General features: G+C 38.5%; 1 protein-coding gene and 1 long non-coding RNA gene across 2 annotated transcripts; both read right to left on the bottom strand.

The window, feature by feature from the left end:
• Positions 1-4676: 4676 nt before the first annotated feature.
• On the bottom strand, positions 4677-10174 carry LOC309705283. Its single transcript, XR_014276532.1, has 3 exons — positions 10096-10174; positions 9637-9734; positions 4677-9251 (listed from the first exon to the last, which is right to left on the bottom strand). It is a non-coding gene; the product is annotated as an uncharacterized lncRNA (long non-coding RNA).
• A 6021-nt stretch (positions 10175-16195) lies between these two features.
• Positions 16196-18842, bottom strand: hoxb13a (homeobox B13a). Its single transcript, XM_082531599.1, has 2 exons — positions 17809-18842; positions 16196-16665 (listed from the first exon to the last, which is right to left on the bottom strand). The coding sequence occupies exons 1-2, from the start codon at positions 18512-18514 to the stop codon at positions 16418-16420; spliced, it is 954 nt and encodes a 317-aa protein (XP_082387725.1). The 5' UTR covers positions 18515-18842; the 3' UTR covers positions 16196-16417.
• Between the last annotated feature and the right edge of the window lie 5656 nt (positions 18843-24498).

Raw genomic sequence — 24498 nt, 5'->3', positions numbered from 1 at the left:
TAGCACAGAAGTCCAATAACAAAGCACCGCTCGGGTTCAGATCAGGGAGGCCGTTCCTCCCAATCACGCCCCTCCAGGTCTCGCTGTCGTTACCCACGTGAGCATTGAAGTCTCCCAGCAGGACAACAGAGTCTCCAGGTGGAGCACCTTCCAGCACCCCCCCCAGGGACTCTAAGAAGGCTGGGTACTCCGAACTGCCACTCGGCGCATAAGCGCAGATGACAGTCAGGACCCGTTCCCCGACCCTAAGGCGCAGGGAACAAACCCTCTCGTCCACCGGGAAAAACCCCAACGTACCGGCAGCAAGCCGAGGGGATATAAGAATACCCACCCCAGCCCGCCGCCTCTCACCAGGGGCAACTCCAGACTGAGACAGAGTCCAGCCCCTCTCCAGGAGACTGGTTCCAGAGCCCAGACAATGCGTAGAGGTGAGCCCAACTATATCTAGCCGGTACCTCTCAACCTCACGCACCAACTCAGGCTCCTTCCCCACCAGAGAGGTGACATTCCATGTCCCTATTGCCAGTCTTGGCAGCCGGGGGTCGGTCCGCCAGGGCCTCCGCTCCTGGCCGCCACCCGGCTCACAATGCACCCGACCCCTATGGCGCCTCCTGCGGGTGGTGGGCCTGCGGGAGGATGGGCCCATGTCTCCTCTTCGGGCTGTGCCCGGCCGGGCCCCATGGACTAAGGCCCGGCCACCAGACGCTCGCCCTCGGGCACCCTCCCCGGGCCTGGCTCCAGGGCGGGGCCCCGGTAACCCTATCCCGGGCAGGGTAAACTGTTCCCTCGATATTCTTTTCATGGGGGTCTTCTGAATCGCTCTTTGTCTGGTCCCTCACCCAGGACCAGTTTGCCATGGGAGACCCTACCAGGGGGCAAAAGCCCCCAGACAACATAGCCCCTGGGATCCCTGGGACACACAAACCCCTCCACCACGATAAGGTAGCGATTCAAGGAGGGGGTCCGATCCAATAATTTCGGTCAGTATCAGTCCGATCGGTCCATCTCTATTATGATGTCAGACGATTCTGGAGAATACACAGCGTTGGTCTTACTAGACCTTTCCTCAGCTTTTGACACAATTAATCATACTATCCTAATAAAAAGACTGAAGAATCTGGTTGAGATATCCAGTCTGTTTTAAAGTGGTTTTCATCCTACATCCTAATCTGGTGGGAGTTTTAATGTGTCTGCAAAACAGATTATGTCTAAATGTGGAGTCCCTGAAGGCTCTGTGCTGGGACCTATTTTCTTTTTAATATATATTCTTCTTTTAGACCAGATATTAATGATATTCAGCAGTACTGCTCTTTTACGCCTTCAGAGGTTCACAAACTGTCTGTTTTAATTAATTGCTTAACTAACATTAATCAATGTTTAAATAAAAACTATTTACAGCTAACCCCAGATAAAACTGAAACTTTGATTATATTGCTGATTAATTGATTATTGCTGTTTAATGTTGGAAATTGCAGTGTCCAACATTAACCTCCTAAGAACCGAACTCTTCCATGGCATACATTTTTAATTTCTCTTTGATATTTGGACAGATTTTTTTTTTACCTAATTTTTATTTCGAAGATAAATGAGAACCACATATGAGGACTTTCGTTTAAAATGAAAAAAAGAACAGTGGCAGTATAATGTCCTCGTAAGTGAATATCAGGCCCTTGTAGACCAAAATTGAGTATTTTGGTCTAGACAACCCAAAATGTGATGTTCACATATTTGGGCGCCAGGTCCTAGAGGTTAATCAGAAATTGGGTGATCCTGGTCACTCAGAAATTTAGGTGTTATTTTTGACAAAGCTTTTTTCCCAGAAATATAACTTAAAACAGACAGTAAGAACTAGCTTCTTTCATTTGAGGAACAGCTCAAAACTTCAATCAATGGTGTCAGCAAGTGAACTTGAGATGATAATTCATGCTTTTGTCTCTACAAGACTGGACTATTCTAATTGTCTATTTACGTGTCAAGAAAGGGCTGAATAGTTTCCAGGTTGTCCAAAACTCTGCAGTGAGACTATTGGCTCTCTGAAACAGAGGAACTCATAACCCCTGTTTTAAAGTTGCTGCACTTTTTAAATTTTATTTGTAACTTTTAGAGCATAGGTGTCAAACTCTGGCCCGCGGGCGCCATACCAAATTATTATTAGAGCTGGCCTACTGGTATTATACAGCTAATATATATATTGTTTAGTATTAAGCTTTGCTTGTCCCATATTCAGTTTTTCAGCAAAACTTGTTTGAGTCCATAAGAAGAGATCCATTCTTAAATTCCAGTTTTGAATTTTGGCCCACTGTGTATTTGAGTTTGACACCCCTGTTTTAGAGCATTATATGGAGAAGCCCTTCCTTGTATTGTTGATATGATTCATATATAACTATATATATATACCTCTTCTCGTAGCCTGATGTCATAGAATCAAAACCTTTTAGTGGCCTCTCACACCTGCTTCAAAACTATTGCACCCAGACTGTGGAATGCATTGAACCCTGTGATGACTTAAAGGGCTTTAATGCTTTGATGATGCATTTATGATTGTATTATTTTCTGTTTTTTTGTGGCATTTGTCTGCAAAATCTGCTGTATAAAGAAACTTTAAGGCTACGTTCACACTGCAGGTCTTAATGCTCAATTCCGATTTTTTGATCAAATCCGATCTTTTTGTCTGCCTGTTCACACTACAAATAAAATGCGACAGCAAACGCGCTCTAGTGTGAACGCTCAAAGCAGCCCGCATGCGCAAAAGAAGACTTCACACACAACGCGCTCTGTTTAGACCCAGAGCAAACAGTATTGTTTGATAGATGGCCCTTAATATAAAGAGTTCGGACTTTACATTTCCCAATTTTTTCTTTAAGTTATTTTGTTATTTACATAATAATGTAAATAACCTAATAATGATCCTTATTGCTGTTTTAGAGAGGAGCGGTGCTTCAAAGGATAGTTGCAGATTTCTGTCAGAATCTGCAGATTATACAGTACAAATAAAATGTTCACGTTTCTCCAACATTGTCTGCCCAACAGTTTCACTGATATCTACACGGGATGGCCAGAGAAGCGTTCGCGATGTCTTCTCTGGCGCTGATAATTGGCGTCTGTCTTGTGTCGGTGACGTAAAAGACGGATTTAATGCGACCTGACCGTTCACACACCAGTCGCTTTCTGAAACATCGGATATGTATCGGATTCAGTACCACATACGAAAGTGACCCAGATCGGATTTGAAAATATCGGATTTGTGCCGTTCACACTGTCATACCATGATCGGATATGGGTCGCATAGGGTCAAAAAAATCGGATTTGATGCGCTTTCGCCTGCAGTGTGAACGTAGCCTTATTTACTTACATATTGATGTTATTTTAAAAAGTGACCTGCAATGTAAATGCCATGTCACAGTATCAGGTTGCATTGTCTCTTGCCACTTGTAGGGCCCTCAATTATATGGGTGGGAACAGAATTTGTGTAGGCATCAGTTCACTGTAGGAAATAATTTCGCGAGCTATTGACCTGTTAATAACGACTATCAATCTCATCTTGAATGTATTTCTTGGCCTATAATATGACTATTTTGCATTACCTCTGTGCCATTTTTATTGACTCTGAGCATTTTTATAATCATCAGTCACTGATGTTTTCAGCTGCATAATGTTTTGTCAGGGTTTATCATGCAGTGCAGTGCATTACAAAGTTCCAAGATACAAAGCATGACTGCAACTTAAAATATTAATCTTTAGAGTACACACAAAAAACTGACAGAATAAGTTCCAAGACCCAATGAAGTAGATCTATTGGATATCAGAGGGGAATTCAGGTGTGAGCTGAAAGAGTTTGTGGTTTTCTGAGGAGTCAGTGGAAAGTGGGCAGCAGGATTTCGTCTCTGAGTAGTCAGCTGGTTGAACAAAGAACAAAGATCACCAGGATTTACAGACTTGGTGATCTAGAGGATGAGGAATATAGGATGAGCATACTTGAAGCAATAGCTATCTAAGAAGATGTATAACATTGTTTTTGAAATATGTAACATTTGTCAAAGTATTAGAATTAAAACATCTCTTATATCAACATTTACAAAAAGAGATTTGTTGGTTCATCAGTTTTCCAGTATATTCTGTAAATGATGTTAATTGCTGTCTTTCACTCAGAACTGTGATTTTTATTACCGGTATAAGTAAAATATTTAACATGTCTACTGAAAATGAATTTCTAGAAACCATTGGGGCGATCGTGGCTCAAGAGTTGGGAGCTCGCCTTGTAATCGGAAGGTTGCCGGTTCGAGCCCCGGCTTGGACAGTCTCGGTCGTTGTGTCCTTGGGCAAGACACTTCACCCGTTGCCTACTGGTGGTGGTCAGAGGGCCCGGTGGCGTCAGTGTCCGGCAGCCTCGCCTCTGTCAGTGCGCCCCAGGGTGGCTACAATGTAGCTTGCCATCACCAGTGTGTGAATGGGTGGATGACTGGATATGTAAAGCGCTTTGGGGTCCTTAGGGACTAGTAAAGCGCTATATAAATACAGGCCATATATATATTTAATTTTCTTACACAATGGATACGATATATATATATATATATATATATATATATATATATATATATATATATATATATATATATATATATATATATATAATCTAATGTCTTCCCTTACCTTTGCATGTTATAAATCAAATCAAATCACTTTTTATTGTCACATCACATGTGCAGGCACACTGGCACAGCACATGCGAGTGAAATTCTTGTGTGCGAGCCCCACAAGCAACAGAGATGTGCAAACACAACAACACAAACGAGCAAAATACAAGATTATACATAATTATTCTGGTATCAAACATAGAATGGTCTACTGAAGAGGAATACCAACATGTCATTGCAACAGTGTTAATAAATAAACTAAATTATTTTGTATTGATTCATATTTTGAATGTTACCTTATTAAGAATATACTAAAAGTAATAATTGTACAAGAGAAATAAATGTAATTGCCTTGTTTATTATATGCCAATAATTTCCACTGAATTTACTGTTTATCAACTTTAGAAATATGCAGCTGATGAAATAAATGAAGGTTAAATAAAGCTGTTTTTTTATTCCTGCTCCTCTGAATTCCAGGAAACTCTTTCCGTGTTTTTCAAACCAGGCTGGCATTCACCATCCCACACACAAAGGCTTTGTTGGAGGCCTGTCCGGCTGTATAGTGTGTTTATAGTCATTTCCTTTTCTTCCTGAGCTGTTAAAATTCACACATACTCAGACACACACGCATACACACATAGTTACATGCATGCACACACACACACGAACACACACACACACACAGTAGTAGTGTTATTTCTTTACATCTCAATTTAAAGTTAGTTTGATTTCATATATTCTCCATTCTAGAGCTTCAACAGTTTTACCATTTTACATCCAATATCTGTGCTACCTAGTCCAGTGTGTATTTTTTTAACTGTATTTTTTTTAACAGATCTTGAACTTGAAACAGATCAGAGATTGTATGTGCATATGAAAGCATTTGGTTTAAAAAAGGGTTGCTGAATTCAGTTCCCCCCTCCACTGCTGCCACCACTTCCCCCAGGCCATTCCGCACTAGACAAGGGCCAGACTGCCAACAGTTTACAAGCTGTCTGTCTGTCTCAAGTTCAACTTCAACATTCAACTTGGAGAACAAAAAATCAGTCTGCAATGCACACAGAGAAGGATGGCTAAAGATGGTTTGTGTGTGTGTGTGTGTGTGTGTGTGTGTGTGTGTGTGTGTGTGTGTGTGTGTGCATGTGTGCATCTGCAGTCTGTTAAACACGAATTTGAGACGGGAAAAAAAAGAGCTACAGTCCTGCATTCCTGATGTAAAGCATACCCTAGAGAAGGTGTGTGTGTGTAGTGAATTGACACTTTGTTTTATGCCTCTAAATCATAATTTGTACTTAGTATAATTTATTGACTTTAGAATAACTGAATTTCATTGAGTATTCATTAGGTTTAGTTGTGTAATTTGTAAAGCTTAGGGGTGATAAATAATGGTTTAATTTTGAAATTTTATACTGTTTTCCAGGCTTTATGGGGCGATCGTGGCTCAAGAGTTGGGCGTTCGCCTTGTAATCGGAAGGTTGCCGGTTCGAGCCCCGGCTTGGACAGTCTCGGTCGTTGTGTCCTTGGGCAAGACACTTCACCCGTTGCCTACTGGTGGTAGTCAGAGGGCCCGGTGGCGCCAGTGTCCGGCAGCCTCGCCTCTGTCAGTGCGCCCCAGGGTGGCTGTGGCTACAATGTAGCTTGCCATCACCAGTGTGTGAATGTGTGTGTGAATGGGTCGATGACTGGATATGTAAAGCGCTTTGGGGTCCTTAGGGACTAGTAAAGCGCTATATAAATACAGGCCATTTACCATTTACTCATAACTCGGCTAAAGTATCTTATCATACTTTTTAGAATAAATACATTATCAATTTAAGTTAAGTTCTTTGATTTAAATTATTCAATTATAGAATTTAATTCTTATTTTATTTTTTTGTTGTTTTTTGTGTTTATTTATGCTAAATAAAACATGACATTGCATACCTCTGTACACAGGCAAACTACAAAGTAAAGGCAAGTTTCCTGAGGTCACGGGTATAGTGTGATACTATCTAGCTCGCTGATCTCTTATATTAATCTCTAAACATGTTTGTGGTTGTACAAGTCAATCTTTTTAAAGCTGTCTTCCATGTATAAATTTATTTGCACACATAATGCATCTGATAATGAAATCATTGTGACCCCCCTTAAGTATAATATTTAATTTCACTTCACACCACTGTCAATCCCAGCTGTGGATAAATGTGTATAGGCAGCTTTCTTTTGAACATCTTTCTTTTCTTTTTTATGCCATTTCTTTTTTTGTTGTTGTTGTTTTAAGTCTAGTCAATTTAGTCTCTAAAAAAAATGGTTGGTTGGATCCAATGTTGAATTTTGACTAAGTATATAATATAATTTAACAAATATTAAAATTCCTCTGCAAAATATTAGCTGTGCACTGATATATAAACATATAAATGCCAGTGATGCGTGATAACCCTGAAAATTCCACAGTGAAAATGATCCACTCCTTTGAAAGCATAATAACTTTATTGAAACCCTTCCTGAATAAAAGTACTGAATAATAATCTATAAAATGCACTTAATCATTAATAAAATAAATAAAGTAAATTTGAATGTTCTTTCTGATTCTTTCATATGTGTGTGTTACTGCATTCATTTTTAAATTGAAGATCACTTTACTTATATTTCAGATTTTTTATGTTTTATTGATTATATATTTTTTATTTATTTATTTACCCTTGGTGTTTTTTGCTCTTAATTTTGTGACATTTTCAACAGATATTGTCAAGTTCTTAAAGAGTTACATAAAATTATAGTCTTGAGTCCTGCATTTTTTCTATTTTACTAGGAACATGGGCAATAGGTACAGTAATTTGTGGAAACATATGACAACATGACTCCTACCAAAGCTTTCTTGTAATATCTTTAATATCTTTATCTTTAATATCTTGTATAACTAGCTCGGCATTCCAGCTCTTCTTTAGATGCTGATTGCCTTTTATTCCATTCTCTTTCATGATGATCCCACACTGATTTAATAATTATGAGGTCAGGTCTCTGGGTAGGAGTGTCCATTGTGTGTTTTTAAATCCAACGCATCTGCAGTTTGTAATGCTGTTTCTCTTCCTTAAAATGTCTTCTTGACAGCAATGGTTTCTGACCTGCATTGCCTTCCATGCCAAGATATGCCAACTATTCAGCGATACTCCTTGAAATAACCCACGGTGAAAAAAATGACTGTTGAATTGTGTTATCATTATCATTTTTATAGATTCAGCTAAAGAAATGGGGGTGGAGAGGATTATTTTTGTGGCAGGCTGCTAGTAACTAAGTGTATAAATTTTTAGTGCTTGTCTGTTATGTGTTTAAACAACACTGGTTCCTACCTTCAGTTAGATACCTTTTTATTTTTTCAGTGGTTATTAAATGAGTGTTAAGTGGCTTAAAAAACAAACAAAAAATAAAAATTCCTCTGACAACGGCCAGGTACAAGGAGTGGCCTGAAAAGTCAGTGAAAATATAGCAATTATCATAAGACCTTCAAAACAGTGGCGTGTCTAGAAAATTTTTGTTGGGGGGGCCAGGTAGGGGCACAGATTTGGAGAAGAGTGGCAGATGTAATTGGCACATAATGTTTAAAAAAAATTCTACCAACCATTAACCATAATTCAACAATCCTATAATACAATACAATCTTCTCACAAACTGGTGTTTGATTTTGAAACAGGAAAAAAGTGTGGAAACAAATGAAAAGACTAACATTTGAATAAAACCTGAAAGCAAGTAAATACTTTCTATGCTGCCTTATGGTAAACTTTGGTAATATTGATCAAGAGCAACACTGGCTGATGATGAAATACAGTCAGCTGGCATGGTGACACTGCCAGTATTAACCTGCAGGGCTGGACTGGGACAGAAAATCTGGCATTTTGACTATAGACCGGCCCACCAGGTATTAAAGCCATAAAGACTTTGAATGAAAACAAATGCTGTTGTGACAGTGCCCATATGGAAAAGAAATAGTAAAAACTTATATGATTTACTCATGAAAGTGGCCACTTTCTTATTACTTTCATATATTGTTTTAGTATCCAAAACATACAAGATTCATTATATAATCTTTCAAGGGATCTTATATCTGTTTTTACTCTTTCATGCTTTTCATACAAGTTTCACACAAGACAGATACAAACTTTATAAAATTTATATATATCTTTTCCATATGTACACTGTCTTGTTGGTATATGTATGATTTCTATACATTTTACATCAGATAAAAACTTTGGTTGTAAGATTTAGATAATTATTTAATAAAAGCTAGATATTTTAAATGAGAATAAGAAAGAAAAGTATTTCTTTGTGCCCCACCTTTCCTGTTAATGCCCTACCTGCCCCCCTGGCAAAACTTTCCTAGACCCGCCCCTGCACAGTTACCAGCTGTCAGCTACATAAAAAAAGGATCCTGGTGTTATTTGTCTCTCAGATACAGTTCATAACTTCAACTCATTCATGTGAACTAAAAGGTAAACCTGTTTCTCCATCACCTGTTCAGCTCCGATGATTCAGTAAGGACATCTCCTGGTTTCATCTTCATGTTTCCCTCTCACCAGATAACCAAACCGACATCATGACCAGCAGCTTTACAGCTGTGGCTCCAGCCAACATCAGCTGATACTAGAAATTAATATTTAATAAATTCTAACATCAGCTGATCAAGCTTAAATGTGCTGCTGTTGTTTAGTGCGACATCTGCTGGTTTCCTCTTTCTGGCACAAAGTGGGCGATAAATAAACAAGAGAGAAAAGCCGATCAGCTGATCATTGATCAGTTTCATGATTGAAGTAGCAACAGGAGAGGGGGGGGGGGGGGGGAGAATGAGAGAAGTTCACTATCAGTAAAATCACAGCACCCACCCAGCTGTGTAGAAACTCCGTCAAGCTGGCTAGAACGCAGTATGAGTTATTGTAACTGACAGTAAAAAGTCAGCACAACGAAAATAAACTCCACCTAAACTTGGTTTATATCTGACCCACATAGACTGCAGGTCATAACTTCTTACCTGAAGCTCAGTTCACCTGACACTCGGACTGGCGGCTGCCTCTGGGCTCTCCTCCTGCCTCCCCTTCCCTCATCCACCTGCTGGCCTCTGTGGAAACCCTGCCATAGCCACCACCAAACAACTGAGTTATTTTTACACATCGACCTGCATCTGGCCAATCCACCACCTCTCATTGTTCATGCCATTACAAAAAAAAATAAAAAATAAGTCACCGGGCATATGCCCGGTATGCCCGATGGCCAGTCCAGCTATGTTAACCTGCAACCAAATCTGCAGCTCCATACAGCAATGTTACGACTTAGATTATATCTTATAACGCATAACTCTTATGTTAGCTCCCCTCAGTAGCATACTGTCTGAAATATTCGACGGCTGCAATAATTCTTTAAGTGTTATTTTTTCCTTGGTATTCTAATTTCACCGAAGTTTACTAAACTCAACAAACTTAATATTACTTACCGGGACATTTATTCTGTCCTCATTTTCTTTCACCGAAAAATTGTTTCCTGCAGTGCCCTCTTTCGTGCTTGGCTCTCCTACCTTTGCTAAAGTGATGCACAAAGCGCAGAAGCCGATGCTGCATTCACTTACACTCGGATATCTGAGCTTCACCGTGAAAACATAATCGTACATTTGATATTTGATTGAATTTTATTGTTTTGCCTTTGGGGTGGCACCTGGGGTGGCCAGTCTGGTTGGGGGGGTGGCCTGTGCCCCCCCAGGCCACCCTGCTGGACACGCCACTGCTTCAAAAAACTATGGCTCAAGTACAATCTTAAAAATGACAAGTTTTGCTCCTAGTAAGGAAAATATAAAGAAATAAGGGGTGGCTCTAGACCAGGGGTCTCAAACTCGTGGCCCGGGAGCCACTTGAGGCCCACGTCACCCCTACATGCATATCGATGTGAAGAAATACAATGCAATTTTGCCCTTGAAGTTACTTTTTTTGCTTGGGAGGATTCGTTTGTTGTTGAGTGCAATGTTAAAATAAGTTATTTAAAAAGCAAAAAATGATTTAATATGAAAGCAATATGAGAAGAGAGTACAAACATCCGGATTGGCTGTGTTAGTTCAGTGAGACGGTTATTTGTCACTGGCTGTCAAAAACTAATATATACACTTATGTCTGCATTTTTATTTTGTTAAATACAAACAAAATGATAGCAGAAGTGCTGCCACGTGTCTGGTCAGAAAGAGAGTACCAATGTATTTATTTGGTAGTTCAATGAAAGGCTTCAGTTAGTTACTGTAAGCGTGAGGGAAAAAATTGTATTCACAATTGAAGTTAAATTTACTAGTTGAACACTAAAGTGGCCCTCCAATGAGATGACAGTACCAGCAGTGGCCCACAGCTCAGACCCCTGCCCCAGACTTTTGCATACTACATTAGATGCTGCATGCCTTTTTTTCTTTAGTGAAGATAAAAAGGCATGCTAAGTGAAAGACATATTTAAAATGCATGTGTGGATTAAAGGGATTTTCTATAGTTATGTGTGAATAAAGTGATAGCATGGTCCAGCTCAAAGGCTTGCTCTTTCATCTCCTCCTCCTCCTCGCTGGTATGCAAAATAAAGGGGAGAAGTAACTTTGTGAGCTTCAGGTCTTCCATCAATTTTGTTGGTTTTAAAGAAGGAAAGAGATGAAGCAGTAAAGAAAGTAAACAGACCAGCAGAACACACTGCTATTTGTGAAGTTCAGTGTTAATTTTTAATGGTAACACACATGGGGCGATTGTGGCTCAAGAGTTGGCAGTTCGTCTTGTAATCGGAAGGTTGCTGGTTCTCGGTCGTTGTGTCCTTGGGCAAGACCCTTCACCCGTTGCCTACTAGTGGTGATCAAAGGGCCCGGTGGGGTCAGTGTCCGGCAGCCTCGCCTCTGTCAGTGCACCCCAGGGTGGCTGTGGCTACAATGTAGCTTGCCATCACCAGTGTGTGAATGTGTGGATGACTGAATGTAGTGTAAAGCGCTTTGGGGTCCTTAGGGACTAAGTAAAGCGCTATACAAATACAGGCCATTTACCATTTACATGCATGTGCCTCATTTTGAAATATAAAGTATTATTTTCTTGATAGAAGCAATTAATCAACTCTTCATATATGTACCCAGCAGTTCAATTATGTGCATTCCCTGGTGCAGCCTGCTTTAAGCAAAAATAACTACTGCTGTCCAGTTCATTCTAATTAATACATTGTATGCTTTAATGTACACTTGACCCTGGAGTTTCACTTCAGTTCTGCCAAATCGCCCTGGCAAAGCAAATAAAGTTGTATTTAATATTGTATTTCAATTTTTAACACTGTATTCTAAGCCACATATTTGAGCCTGTAGATATTACTGTAAAAATCTTCCTGCACACAGAAATCTCACATTTCATCTTTGATTGTATCTGAAGCATGTGTATACATATTCTATTTGTTTAATACAATTAACTGACTTCAAGCAAAGTATCCAATGAAAGAGAACTAAGAACTTTTAGAAGCAGGTCTGTTGAAGCAATTAACTTCAATTTGACAGGAACACAAAAAGTGCATGCATTTAACACCAGTCAAGTTTTACAGAAGCATTTTCCTTTATAGTTTTACTTAAACTATTATATTTCTGCTGTCACCCCATGAAATTTATAGTCAGCACTCCTTGAGTGGACTTGGACTTTCTTTAAAAAGTCTACAGTGTCACTTCCATGAAATGTGCAGATGAAATGCTCAGTGCAATGAAAACCATTTTCTGGTGGACTGAAATGTTCTCATTTAAAAGACATTGCCCAATGAAGCAAAAAAATAAATAAAATAAAATAAAAATTACGGCCATGAAAAAGAAGCCATCAATATGATTTTGTGTAAATTATTTCTGGGGATTCATGGTAGAGATTTGGATATAGACCAAAACTGTTTTAAGACAAGAAATTCTGAAAAGTGTTTTTATTCAATAACAATTCCTGAATTTTAAAAATTTCTCTTACAATAAAATTGATTTTTCTTTGCTGCATTTCAGGTTTGTTTGACCTTTTTACAGCAGAAAAAAAAGACAACCTGTACCGGTGGTCAAAACCACTTGGAAGGGACCACATGGCGATCAAGAAGGCACTCCTTGATAGTCATTTGAATTTTGGGCCACGAGGGTGACCAAATGTCCCTCAGAACGTGACACAGCGTTTTTGTTCCCTGTGCTCCTGTCCCAAATCTTGAGGCACTGTGACTAGTTCTAAAGGACATTTAGAACTAGCGCTTATTAGTCTGGTTTTTACCCACATCTATGTACATGAAAGGAAAACTTTTTGTTATAGTCTGAAGAAGGTTAGCCAGTCTAATGCCCTACTCCTCAGCAGATAAGATAAGATGAGGCTTGATTATTCAAGACCTTGTATGTGAGGAGCATGATTTTGAATTAAATTCTGGATTTAACAGGGAGCCAATGAAGGGAGGCCAATACAGGAGAAATATGCTCTCTCTTTCTAGTCACTGTCAGTACTCTTGCTGCAGCAAATGTTTAATATGATGGAAACTTTCACAAACAAAAATGGAACAGCAGCATGTTCTGAGAAATCGATGTTTGGTCTTTTTTGCCAATGTTATTTTTCATTTTCACTTTGGGGGGGAAATGTTGTGTGAAATCACTTAGTATATGTCTCAAGGTCTGGCTGTGTGGCAGGCAAGATGGGACCCAAATGCAGGACTCGCGACCCGAAAGAGTGAACTAAGGGAGGCAGCTTTATTTTGGGTGTACAAAAATTCAAATACTAAATACAAGAAAACTAAAACAAAAGCTAGACACTAGAGACAAGGATAAAACTTGTAAACTGAGAAACTAGAATTAAGCATTGCAAGGCTCATAGAGGAACATGCAGCTATAACAGTAGCATGAAACAACAATGGACAGAGGAGAACACAGGGCTTAAATACACAAGAGAGTAATGAGGGAATGGGAAACAGGAGGGAAACACAGCTAGTGCTAATCTGACATAACAAGATGAGGAGTTAGCAAAACTGAATACATTGAACACAGGAAGCGGAACTATCAAAATAAAAAAGAGAAACACACCAACCAAAGACACACACTTTTAACACAGTGACTGGGGAGACATAAGGAACATAGAGACAAAGTTGACTATACATGAAACGTGGGACACGGGAAAAGCACAGACATGTGACAAGGGAACAGAGACTAAACACAGATAAATACTAAGGGAGAAAGAACTAACATCACTAAGAACTTAAGAAATAAAGATAACCAAAACCAGAAATAACAAAAGTCAAAGAATATTAAATCAGAATCTGAAACATAAATATTGGGTCACAGACCCAGTACTGTAACAATATGTGTGTCATAACTGGATAAAGTTTGCAAAGTTTACAAAAGCAATTGACCATAATTAAAGAATATTGGCCTGAGCATATACCAACTATTGATTGAGATCATAAGGACAAACCAAATTGTTGGAAATATGATATGTTTAGCCTGTACAAGCTAAATGATAATCCTGTATCAGCCACAATTTATTGTATTTTTAATTTTAGTTTAGATATCAAAATTTCAGAGTAACTCTCAGCATTGTTCACCTGTCCCATGTTGTCCCACATAAACACTGTGTTTGCCCCACATTTTATTTGTTAGAATCTGGACAGCCTATGTGAATATTAAACCCTTGTTTTGGACACACAAAACTGCGTCAAATAATGTTTCAAAGATCTTTGATTATAGCACCCTCTTAAATCCGTCGCTACATCCTCTCCCTATAAACACTTTCAAATTTATTTGAGGATAGCCCACATTGTGTGCGTTTCCAAACAAATTACCTTTAAGTGAAGTGGTTATCAAACTACTCAGCATATTCTGCATCTATAAAGCCTACTAACCACAATCTGTGTGTCTGGTAAAGAGGTGATAAGATCCGACACAAGGTCCGGTGCCCCAGTTCTTAATAATAATAATAATAATAATAATAATAATAATAATAATAATAATAATAATAATAATAATAATAATAATAATAATAGTTTATTCATTCATTTCAGTTATGTTTGAGCATTAACGTAAATGTTTAGAACTCGGTTTATCGCCCATAAAACACAGTCAAAGGATTTGTTAAATTCAAAAAACGTTGCTCATGGTTTTCAGATTGAGGACTCAGATTTCAGCGTTGCGCAAGAAGTTCACATCAGAAATCTTTTGACTTCACCAGTGCTGAACATTTATGAAATGGAGTGGCATTTATCGATTGCCAAAGTCGCATACTTTGTCTCGCATATATGCGAGACAAAGTTATCAAAGTATACTTTGTCTTGCATCCACACAATCAGACTATGTAAATTAAAACAGATCCCAATCGCCAGAAAGCACACTAATGTTAAAGGGCTGGACATCGCATTGAAACCATAGCGAGTAAAAACTGTGGTGAACTCATGTGTAGCTGTAATCTGTGGTGCATGGCAGTGGCCCGTATATATTGTGTGTATTGTTAGTGATGTCCCTCACACACCCCGCTATTATAAAATATTCATGGAAGACTTGATACAAGCCTGTCTGGTCACATGATTTTCAAGGTCACCCACCCTCACGTTTGTGTTTGAGAGCTACATACAATGCAGGCTAAAAAAAATTGTATACATACGCACAGACAATTCTGTTTTGTTCTACAGGAGCTTCTAGGATTAGCTTCACGGAACATCAATTATTATTATTATTATTATTATTATTATTATTATTATTATTATTATTATTATTATTATTATTATCATCACACATCACGCTCAAGGTCAGGGTCTTTTTTGTCCCTCCCCCCCACCCTCCTTATTCTCTCTGTCTCTCTCTCTCTCTCTCTCTCTCTCTCTCTGTGTGTCTGTCTCAAACGCACGCACAGTGCAGGCTAAAAGAACTTGCAGAAAGCGCAAAGAAAATAACACGATTTGAAGTCTCTACTCAGTTTTGTTCTGGAATTATTATTATTATTATTATTATTATTATTATTATTATTATTATTATTATTATTATTATTCACGAAATATTGAACTGATATGAATTGCTAAGTTAACTTTATTTAAAATTAAAATACTGTTCACGTTAGTTCTCTGTGATGTTAATGTTATGGATAGAATGTTCAAAAAGGGAAGAAAGGAACGAGAGTTTTTGTTTAGCATTTTTTAAATAATATTTTTATAAATACTTTTTAACAAGTAGATATATTAAAACACATTTCCAATGTCTATGATAATAATAAGTACACTAATGATTTTTTCTTCTTCTCCCATACGCGGTTCTGTCACAGGCATGGAAAACCAGAATGCTTGCCATTCCATGAGACAGGCTTCCACCACAGGGAGCGTTCCTCCAGAGGCAGACTTGGTAAATGAATCTGGTCTATCGTGAACAGTTTTAATCAACAAGCGCAATATGGATTCCTCTGCTGTTTGTCTAATTTCGGATATCAGTTTTCAATGTTAAATAAAAGTTTGTTTGCCTCCTCAAGGCATAGAAAATTATTTTAAAAACATAACACCTTTATTGGGGTGGGACAAAATTTATTTAGTGTTACACTGTGATTTGGTTACTGTTTTACATGCGATATAAACAGTATGGAGAGCATAGTAGTTATGCTATAGGCTACTTGGCACGGACAACACTGACAGTGGAAGACACACACTAGACAGATATATTATCAAAGCAGTCAGGAAAGTTCTGTAATTACAGTCTGTGAGAGGTCCCACTTCCAGTTTCTTTACTTTTTTCCATTCACTGTTAATTATCTCAACTGTTACGAATTGTCCAAAGAGCAGTGACCTGCATGCTATTGAGTACTGCTCTTCACTTTGGCCACGAATTTTTTCTCCTTCACCCTCCTGTTCTGGAACCAGATGGTAATCTGTCGCTCTGACAGGTTGGTCACGGCCGAAATCTTTCTCCTCTTGTCCTTTGTGATGAACTTGTTGGCTGCGTACTCTTTCTCTAGCTCTTTGAGCTGGACCTTGGTGTAAGGTATCCGTTTCTTCCTGCCTCGGCGGAAAGACAAGCTGTCGTTCTGGTGCGCCACCACATCTGTCAAAGAGAAAAAGCCAGTCTGAAGGTGATGGGCTGCACACACCATGATACATTTTCAAGCTCTACACTCCACGATTGCTGTAATAGTGTAAGTGCCGATAAAATATTTGTCGAGCACAATTTAGCATCTTTAAGGAAGTGAACGGGAACTTTATGTTTCGATCGGACTGGATACAATCCTGCGAGGCAGACGGGAAACGAATATCTGCTGTCTGGGTTAAGTTCAAATTGACCTACAAAAAATGGCGTCTTTAAACACAGTGCACGCATCTATTCTACTCCACATAGACTGTCACAAGGACAGCATTTTGTGTCTTCTCTTGACTTTGTGTTTACAGTGTTTTTAGTTTAATTCTACATTTGTGCGATGTGTGTGTTAAATAAAGAGAGAAGTGGAGTGGGCGTTAGGGTTTTTCCTGTTCACTGTGAATATTGGGCCAAGAGGATTAATTATTTCCATCATTATTATTGAATTAATTACAATGTTAATAATGAAAGTAAATTTTCCTGTTTATTTAATTTATTTATTCATTCATTAATTTTAGCAGTGGCAGCAGAGTAACATGTCTCTCATCATAATAACCATTATGATAACCATTAAATTAACTGGAAGGCCCCAGCAATAAAATGATTATCTCACTTGGTTAATAAACGATATTGAACGAAACACCAAAATGTTTTTCACTCTGCACCAAGAGATGGCAATGCAAGGCTCATTTCTAAGTTAGAGTCTGCAACATGTTGGTATTTTCACAATATCAAGGATCCAATCAACATGACGTTAATTTTCACTTGTACGTGACGCCCTAAACTAGATGGGGATTCAAGGGCAGTGATTAACCTCAGCCATCACAAACCTCAAGCACATTATTGCCTTGCTTTTGCAAAGAAACTCGATGCATTAACCGCCTAATTTTAGTCCAAATTTATGAAGACGATAATTTACTATCGGAGCAAATTAATCATCCGAGATGTTTTTTGTTTTAACAAATGTCAATCCTTTAATTTCTTAATTGTTATTAAATGTAATTTTTATTAAATAAATATGTTCAGTTGCGTCATAGTTACAAAAAATCTGTTAGAGTTCTGTTTAACTGTTTTAAAATCGTTATTATGAACCTTGAAAGCAGCAGTACTCACCAGCAAGAGCGGACTTCCAGAGGTGGCCGGCCTGTCCCTGATCTTTGGAGCAGTACATCTGTCCTCCCCACGCGTTGGTCAGAGCCCAGGGCTGGTAGCTGTCCATGGGCAGCAGTGTGTCATGGCGCGGTTCCCCGGTGCCGAGCGTTTGGACCACCGACACATCCAGGTAGCTGGCCATCGACTGGTATGGGCTGGCATAGCCATGGTAAAAGGCGAACTCCTTGGCCCGGTGGTTCGGATATTCGTCTGAGCTCACTGTTGTGTCCATGTACTGTGAGCTGAGAGCGGCTCCGGCCGCTTGTGTACAGGACTTAAGAGGAGCCCGACCCATCCTGCATGGGTAGTAGCCGTTACCAAAGTAGCTGTAGGGTAATGCGGTTGCGGCCGACGAGTTCTGGTGCGGCACAGCCGCACATTGCTTCCCCGAAGAGGCAGCGGTCTCACCGGAGCCTGAAGCGGACACATCCATTGTGGAATACCCACCTGAAGAGTGCACCAAGCTGGACGGGTGGCCACCCAGAGCAGCGGCGGCCGCCGAATGTGCCATGATGTTGCGGCACTGGCTTGCTGCAGTGGCAGCGGCAAAGTTGCCGCTACCTACCAGCCCCTCCATGTTCTTGTTCAACTCGTCCACGTTGTTGTCATACACAAACATTACCGTTTCCACTGGCCAGCGAGGATTGAGTACTAAAGAGGCTGTCATATGCCCACCCTTCCCCGTTTTGGCCTTCGTGTGCCTCAGACTCCGTCCGTTCCTGGCGCTAAGCTGCTACATTTGCTGAATGAGGCTGATCACTGGCGCTCACTACACATACATACATATACACACACAAATACAAACACACAAACGCAGCTCAAGAAATGTACTTGTACAGCACTATCATAGCACGGTATGCTGCTTTGTTGGAGTGACGGCGTGTCATTCGGTAGCAAAGACTCCCACTAACCGGCCGGATCTCCACTTACATCCCAGCCGCAGCCTTGACGCAACAAGCCCCCTGGACCAAGAAGTAAGGGGAGCATAACTATTGGATGAGACAGGGTGATCACGTGATGGGACAAGCGCAAAAAGAAGAGTAGAAGAGACTAGTTGAGGACTGTCAGTGAGAGGAGGGAAAAAGCATTTTATGAGTTTCCAGCTGTGATATGAGAAGGGAATGAGCAGATTCGCTTTAGCTTACTGTAGTTTGGTTTACTTTAGTTTGTCTCTGCAGCTGCCTTTGCGTCAGACTCAAGTCTGTGATGTGATGTTCTCTGGTCGATACTAAGAGTGACATTACCTTAGTCTGCCTAAAAACAGAAAGAAAGAAAGAAAGAAAGAAAGAAAGAAAGAAAGAAAGAAAGAAAGAAAGAAAGACAGACAATGAAAATAAATCACTCGACCAACTTCTTTTGTGTCGTGCATAAAAGTACGTGGTGCAAATGGACTCGCCAATATCTGAAATCGACTCGCCAATATCTGAACTGACCGTTTAGATAATCACTTTTTCAATAACTATACTCTCCATTCTACACTAACAGCACACCTGAACCACAAGAAACAACAATGTAAACTGTAAAGTGTATAAGTTTCAAACTGATTTGAAACTTATACACTTTCAGAGAAACTGAAATTTTGTTGTGTAAATGTTATTTATTTATTCAATATTTATTCTTCTTTTAATATGGAACTCCAGATGCTCAGTTTTATACAGATGTGAACACATTTAAAATCGGTGCTTCTCAAATGCATGAAAAACGTATTATTAATTTATCATTACCGTGAATGTTTTCAAGCCTTCAAAAGCAAAGTTTGGCTATTAAAATAAGTGCACCCACTGGAACATTTCTCCACCTAGTCAAAAACCAGGTTTTAGTTTAACTCGCTCTCAGTCGTTCTGACTAAAGTAAACGTTAAGGAGATTTATGGAAGGGTTTTGGAGTTCTTAAAACTTGAGAAAAACGGCTTTGGTTGAAAGTGTCTCAGAAAGGTTTCCGCGGCACTCAAGGGCCGTTATATTAAGAAACAATTTCACTACGGGGAAGTTATTGTTCTCATTTTTTATAGGAGACGGGAACTTAGTCTGCGCTTGGTTTGAAATTAATCCTTCTGATGCTCCTCTATAGTGTAATTGAAATTACTGTAATTATTTTTATTTTGAATCACTCCATGTGCCGTATACGTGAAGGCTAAATAAGCCGTAAGTGAGAAATTAGTGAATTTCCTAAAGGTTATTAATGAACATGAAGACATGGAAAAGAAATGGTTGGTCAATGAAATACTGCAGACAGGAACCATTATTTTGCTTCAATACATGTTTTATCTCTGGCCTGCAATGAACCTATATGACTACTTCTTCTGCAAATAATTTAAAAGGAAACTTAAAGATTAAGCATTTTTTCAGTTTTTTATTCATTCTAGAATAATTTTGTTCAAGTTCATTATCTACAGAAAGCAGATCTAAAGAGAAATGTGGTGGGTAAAATAAACTCCTTACACATTACCATGAGCTCTTAACCCGAAGCTTCCAGCTTAAAAGCGTAGGGCCACTCATTTGAGTTCACTGGATTTTCATCATTTTCACCAGGGAGTCCGCCATTAGGCGCATATACGGTGGGGAAGTTCACTTTTACGTGTGCCGCAGAATTAATCCGAACACGTTAATATCAGACTTTGTTTTCAGTAACATTACAGTGACAGACTTTAGGATCACGTGTAAAGCCAACAGCCTGTACAATGTGAAGAATGCGGAAGTTTACTTCTCACCAAGCTACATAAAGAGGAAATACGTATCCAGATCAAGTCTTTGTTTGAGCTTTGTGGTCATAGAACAGTGGCTGGATCCGTACAGTATAAAGAAATAAGCCGTTATAATGGACTTTAAATAAATAAAATATAATAATCTGTGCAATCATTTAAATGTTTTGAAATGTATTAGAATTCAAAATTAGCAACACAAGCTGAATGTAAAACTTGTATCTAAAATATATTCTTACACATGTAACCATCACGGTGTTTATTCCAGCTCACTATCAGGTGAACTCGAATAAACACTATTATATTTAATATTTATATAGCGCTTTTATACTAAAAGTGAGCACTTGAAGCGTTTTTCTTACTCAAGGTCTCAATCAAGCATTCACACAAGTGCTTTTTTCTATGCATGAACACTTTTAAAGTAATGTTCATACACTCGGATGGCTGCAACTTGCTCACAGACACTTCTACATGCAGGTTGGGGAAACCAGTAGACGACCGGCTAAACCTCCTGTCCAATCCTCACTTGCCGTCACAATATGACTATACTATCACAATATCAAAACAAGGAAAGAAAATATTCGTTTTAATTCTATATTTTTGTTGTAATATCTTTAATTGTTATTGACAGTTATATAAACATTTCGCTGTGCAATAGTTCTGTGTATGTGACAAATACAATCTTAAATCTTGAAGCTGCCAATGAATAAATAAATAAATAAATAAATATTCACAATATTGCCATCAGTTATATTCATATGCAACATTTATTTTCCTTGTGTTGTTTTAAAGCAAATGAATAAGTCTGAAAATACAAGTGAATGGGGCGCCAGTATGATAAATTTACACAGTTAACATTAAGTCCATGATAAGCATAATATCTATAATTGTTATTCTGAAATATCACCAATATAGTCCGTAAACATTATTGATAGGATATTTTTAAATTTCTATTCCTAAATAATTTAAAAATAATTTTTTTTATCAACATAAGGAAAATTAATCTCCCATGATAGTTTGGCATTTATTTTACTTATTTCCAATTTATTCTGACGAGGAATCAGTAGATTGCGAGGTTGAGGGTTTATTTTTAAATTAAAATAATATTTTGTATTTTGCCCAACAAAGTAGAAAGCTTAAAAATGCTTCAGTAGACATAGTCCTTTAGAAATGAAAGGAAATAAACAGCTCAGTGGTGACGTAAATGCAGATGAATCACCTGCTCAAATCGACGCTATTGCTTTGTATAGCTGAAGTCTTCTGTTCAAAAATATTCAAACCTTGCAGCGTGGCCTATTGCAGACAAGACTTCACAAACAAACCACCCAGACAGTACGACTCTAACCCACAGTGTGGTCTGCTGTTGGTGGGGGTGTCAAATGTCAGACCGCCCCCGAAGGTCAAGGTCAAGTTTAACGTGAAAGGTGGGTGGGTTGGGGGGTTACAGCCAGAAAGACAGACATATTGTAATGAGTTCAACTTCAAGTTCAAGACCACCGCACACCTTGAAACTCACTCTCTCTGTCTGCGTGTGCTTGTGTGTCACCATGGTTGTGTTCAAAATTGCTTAGATGATGCCACGCACGGATGAGGCCCAATGTTACCACTATAACCGGTATGGAGTTAAATCAGCAGACTGCAATTCACTCAAAATGAATCGTGAATAAAAAATAAAACCATTCTCAATAACATAGAAGTCAACAGACTCACAGAGAGACTGAAAAGTCGTTTCTGAAAATAATAATAATAATAATAATATTTTCACTTTCAAATACACAGCGCTATGAGGATAGTACACTTTATTTCAAGCCTGAATCGTCCTCTGGTCTTCGTCAGGGCATTTTGTCATGTATGTATTTTCGCTTTTTAATCTAAATACAGTCTATAGACAAATAAAGCTAATACATCATTTATTTTAGAAAAAGAAAATGTTGTGTCGTATTCATTGATACATTTCATTAGTTTCCTAGGCTAACCCTATTTCTCTGGGCCACTGTGAAATTACTAAAACATTCCCAGTCTCATTTTCCCCATATTTCTGCAATCCATGAATCGAAATCAGCGGTATAGGTTATAAAATGTCATACAGTAAGTGAGAGATGGAATTTAACGGCTAAAGCAAGCATAAACTGATATATTTTATTTTAAGAAATTTACACGGTAGGTACGTGGGATGTTCTACCTCCTGAACTACGGGAGTGGTTCCTGCCACAAGGGTGGCTGGCACCCAAAAGGTAGAACATGTCAGTTATTACTCGGAAGATTTGTGGTTTGATTCCTAACCGCTTCAGTCTGCATAACTTAGAAACAAACCCCAAGTTGCTCTCCGCTGTATCCATCAATCAGAATGGGTTAATTGAACACGATTTGAGCGCTCAGGTAGAGCAGGAAAGCGCTATAAGAAGCAGGGCATATAAATATTGGAAAACGTAACATCAAAAGAAAATAGAGCCGACTACGCGTTCCCCAGAAACGTTACAAACTGTACGTGTCAAATTATATCTGCGTCGACTTAATCATGTTTTAATGTTTTGATTTCATTTGGTGATAGTTATAGGTTAATTACAACCGATTAGTCTGCGCAAAAAAGAATTAAATAAATACACATCTAAATGTCCTGTTTTTACCCTCATAAAGGCCAGTGGAACGGTTTCACAGGTCTTCTAGCATTTACTTTTAGAAATCCCGCGAATGTAAAAATATCGTATATGCTATATCAGTTATTTCATTTGATGACTTAGTACAATAGACTTAGATTAAACGTATAAAATCACCCTGCCTAATAGAAAATAATAAATTTATATAGGGGTTTAGGGTTGCAGGACTATAATATAATAGAATATATTAAGCTGGAAAAAAAATGGTATTACAACATTGGACACATTTTAGAATGTTAAGATGAGAACAAAACTGGTTTCATACAGTATTATGTACTTCTCCCTTTGGCTTTCTGTGTAATAAATTGTGAAAAAGACGGTTGCGCAGATCGATCCTGGTGCTTTTACGTGGTCTTGTCTTATTCTCCATCTTGAGCAAACTCTTGAAGGTTATCATTGCATTGCAGGTTTGTTTCAGTTTAAAGAACTGCATCCATTGTAATTTCACAGTGCATCCAGGCTTGATGCAAATGCAGTAAACAAGGAACATTTGCAGCCTGACAATATGGATTGAAGTATTAAAAACGCGCCGGTTTCATAACACAATACCACTTCCGGCTTTCTTTTAGGTTACCTGATCCCAAAAAAGAAAAAGAAAAAAGTCTGAGCTGTCACCTAATTGACATGACCTGTCCAAAGTTCAAATTTATTCCAAAGGTGCCGTGGCTGAAAGTAATTCGTTATCCAGACTTTGTCTTTAACTTCATTAGACTTAATGTCACTCATCTAAATTTAATTCAGCAATTTACATCCGATAAAAAGCCGTAAGAGCTTCAGTAGAATAATGGAAGGAAAGTTGCCAGGCAGTGGCTGTAATCTTTACACTAAATTTCCAATAATGTTAGTTACATTTATACCTCTAGTTTTATAAAGATATATTTAGAAAATATATGCTGTATAGTCAATATATCGAACTAATTACTTACTATGGTATAAGTTATTAATTAAAGTACCGGTATATACAATAGTGTAGAGGAACTAGGTCAAGCATAATGCTGTAGTATTTTTTTATTTAGTATTTATTTATTTATTGTCATTGTCAAGAACAATGAAATTGCGTTTGGGGCTTCCATACAACCCCCAAAAAAGAAGAAAATAATAAATACCCCTTAAAACCCAAGTGTACATATTTAACCCAGTGTGACTCCAATGCAATAAGACAATCCTTAGCAATAATGTTCGTAGAAATTCAGACAAAGACCTGAGAAACATGACAAAATACAACAATGCAACCCATTCAATATTATTGTACTGTGAGATATGATATCAGATATGATAGTTATCTATTTAAGA

This window comes from Aulonocara stuartgranti (genome assembly GCF_965226115.1).
Source record: "Aulonocara stuartgranti genome assembly, chromosome: 4".
NCBI classification, from domain to species: Eukaryota; Metazoa; Chordata; class Actinopteri; order Cichliformes; family Cichlidae; genus Aulonocara; species Aulonocara stuartgranti.
The sequence above is the reverse complement of the archived record's forward strand: the minus strand, read 5'-3'. Positions and strand labels throughout refer to the sequence as shown.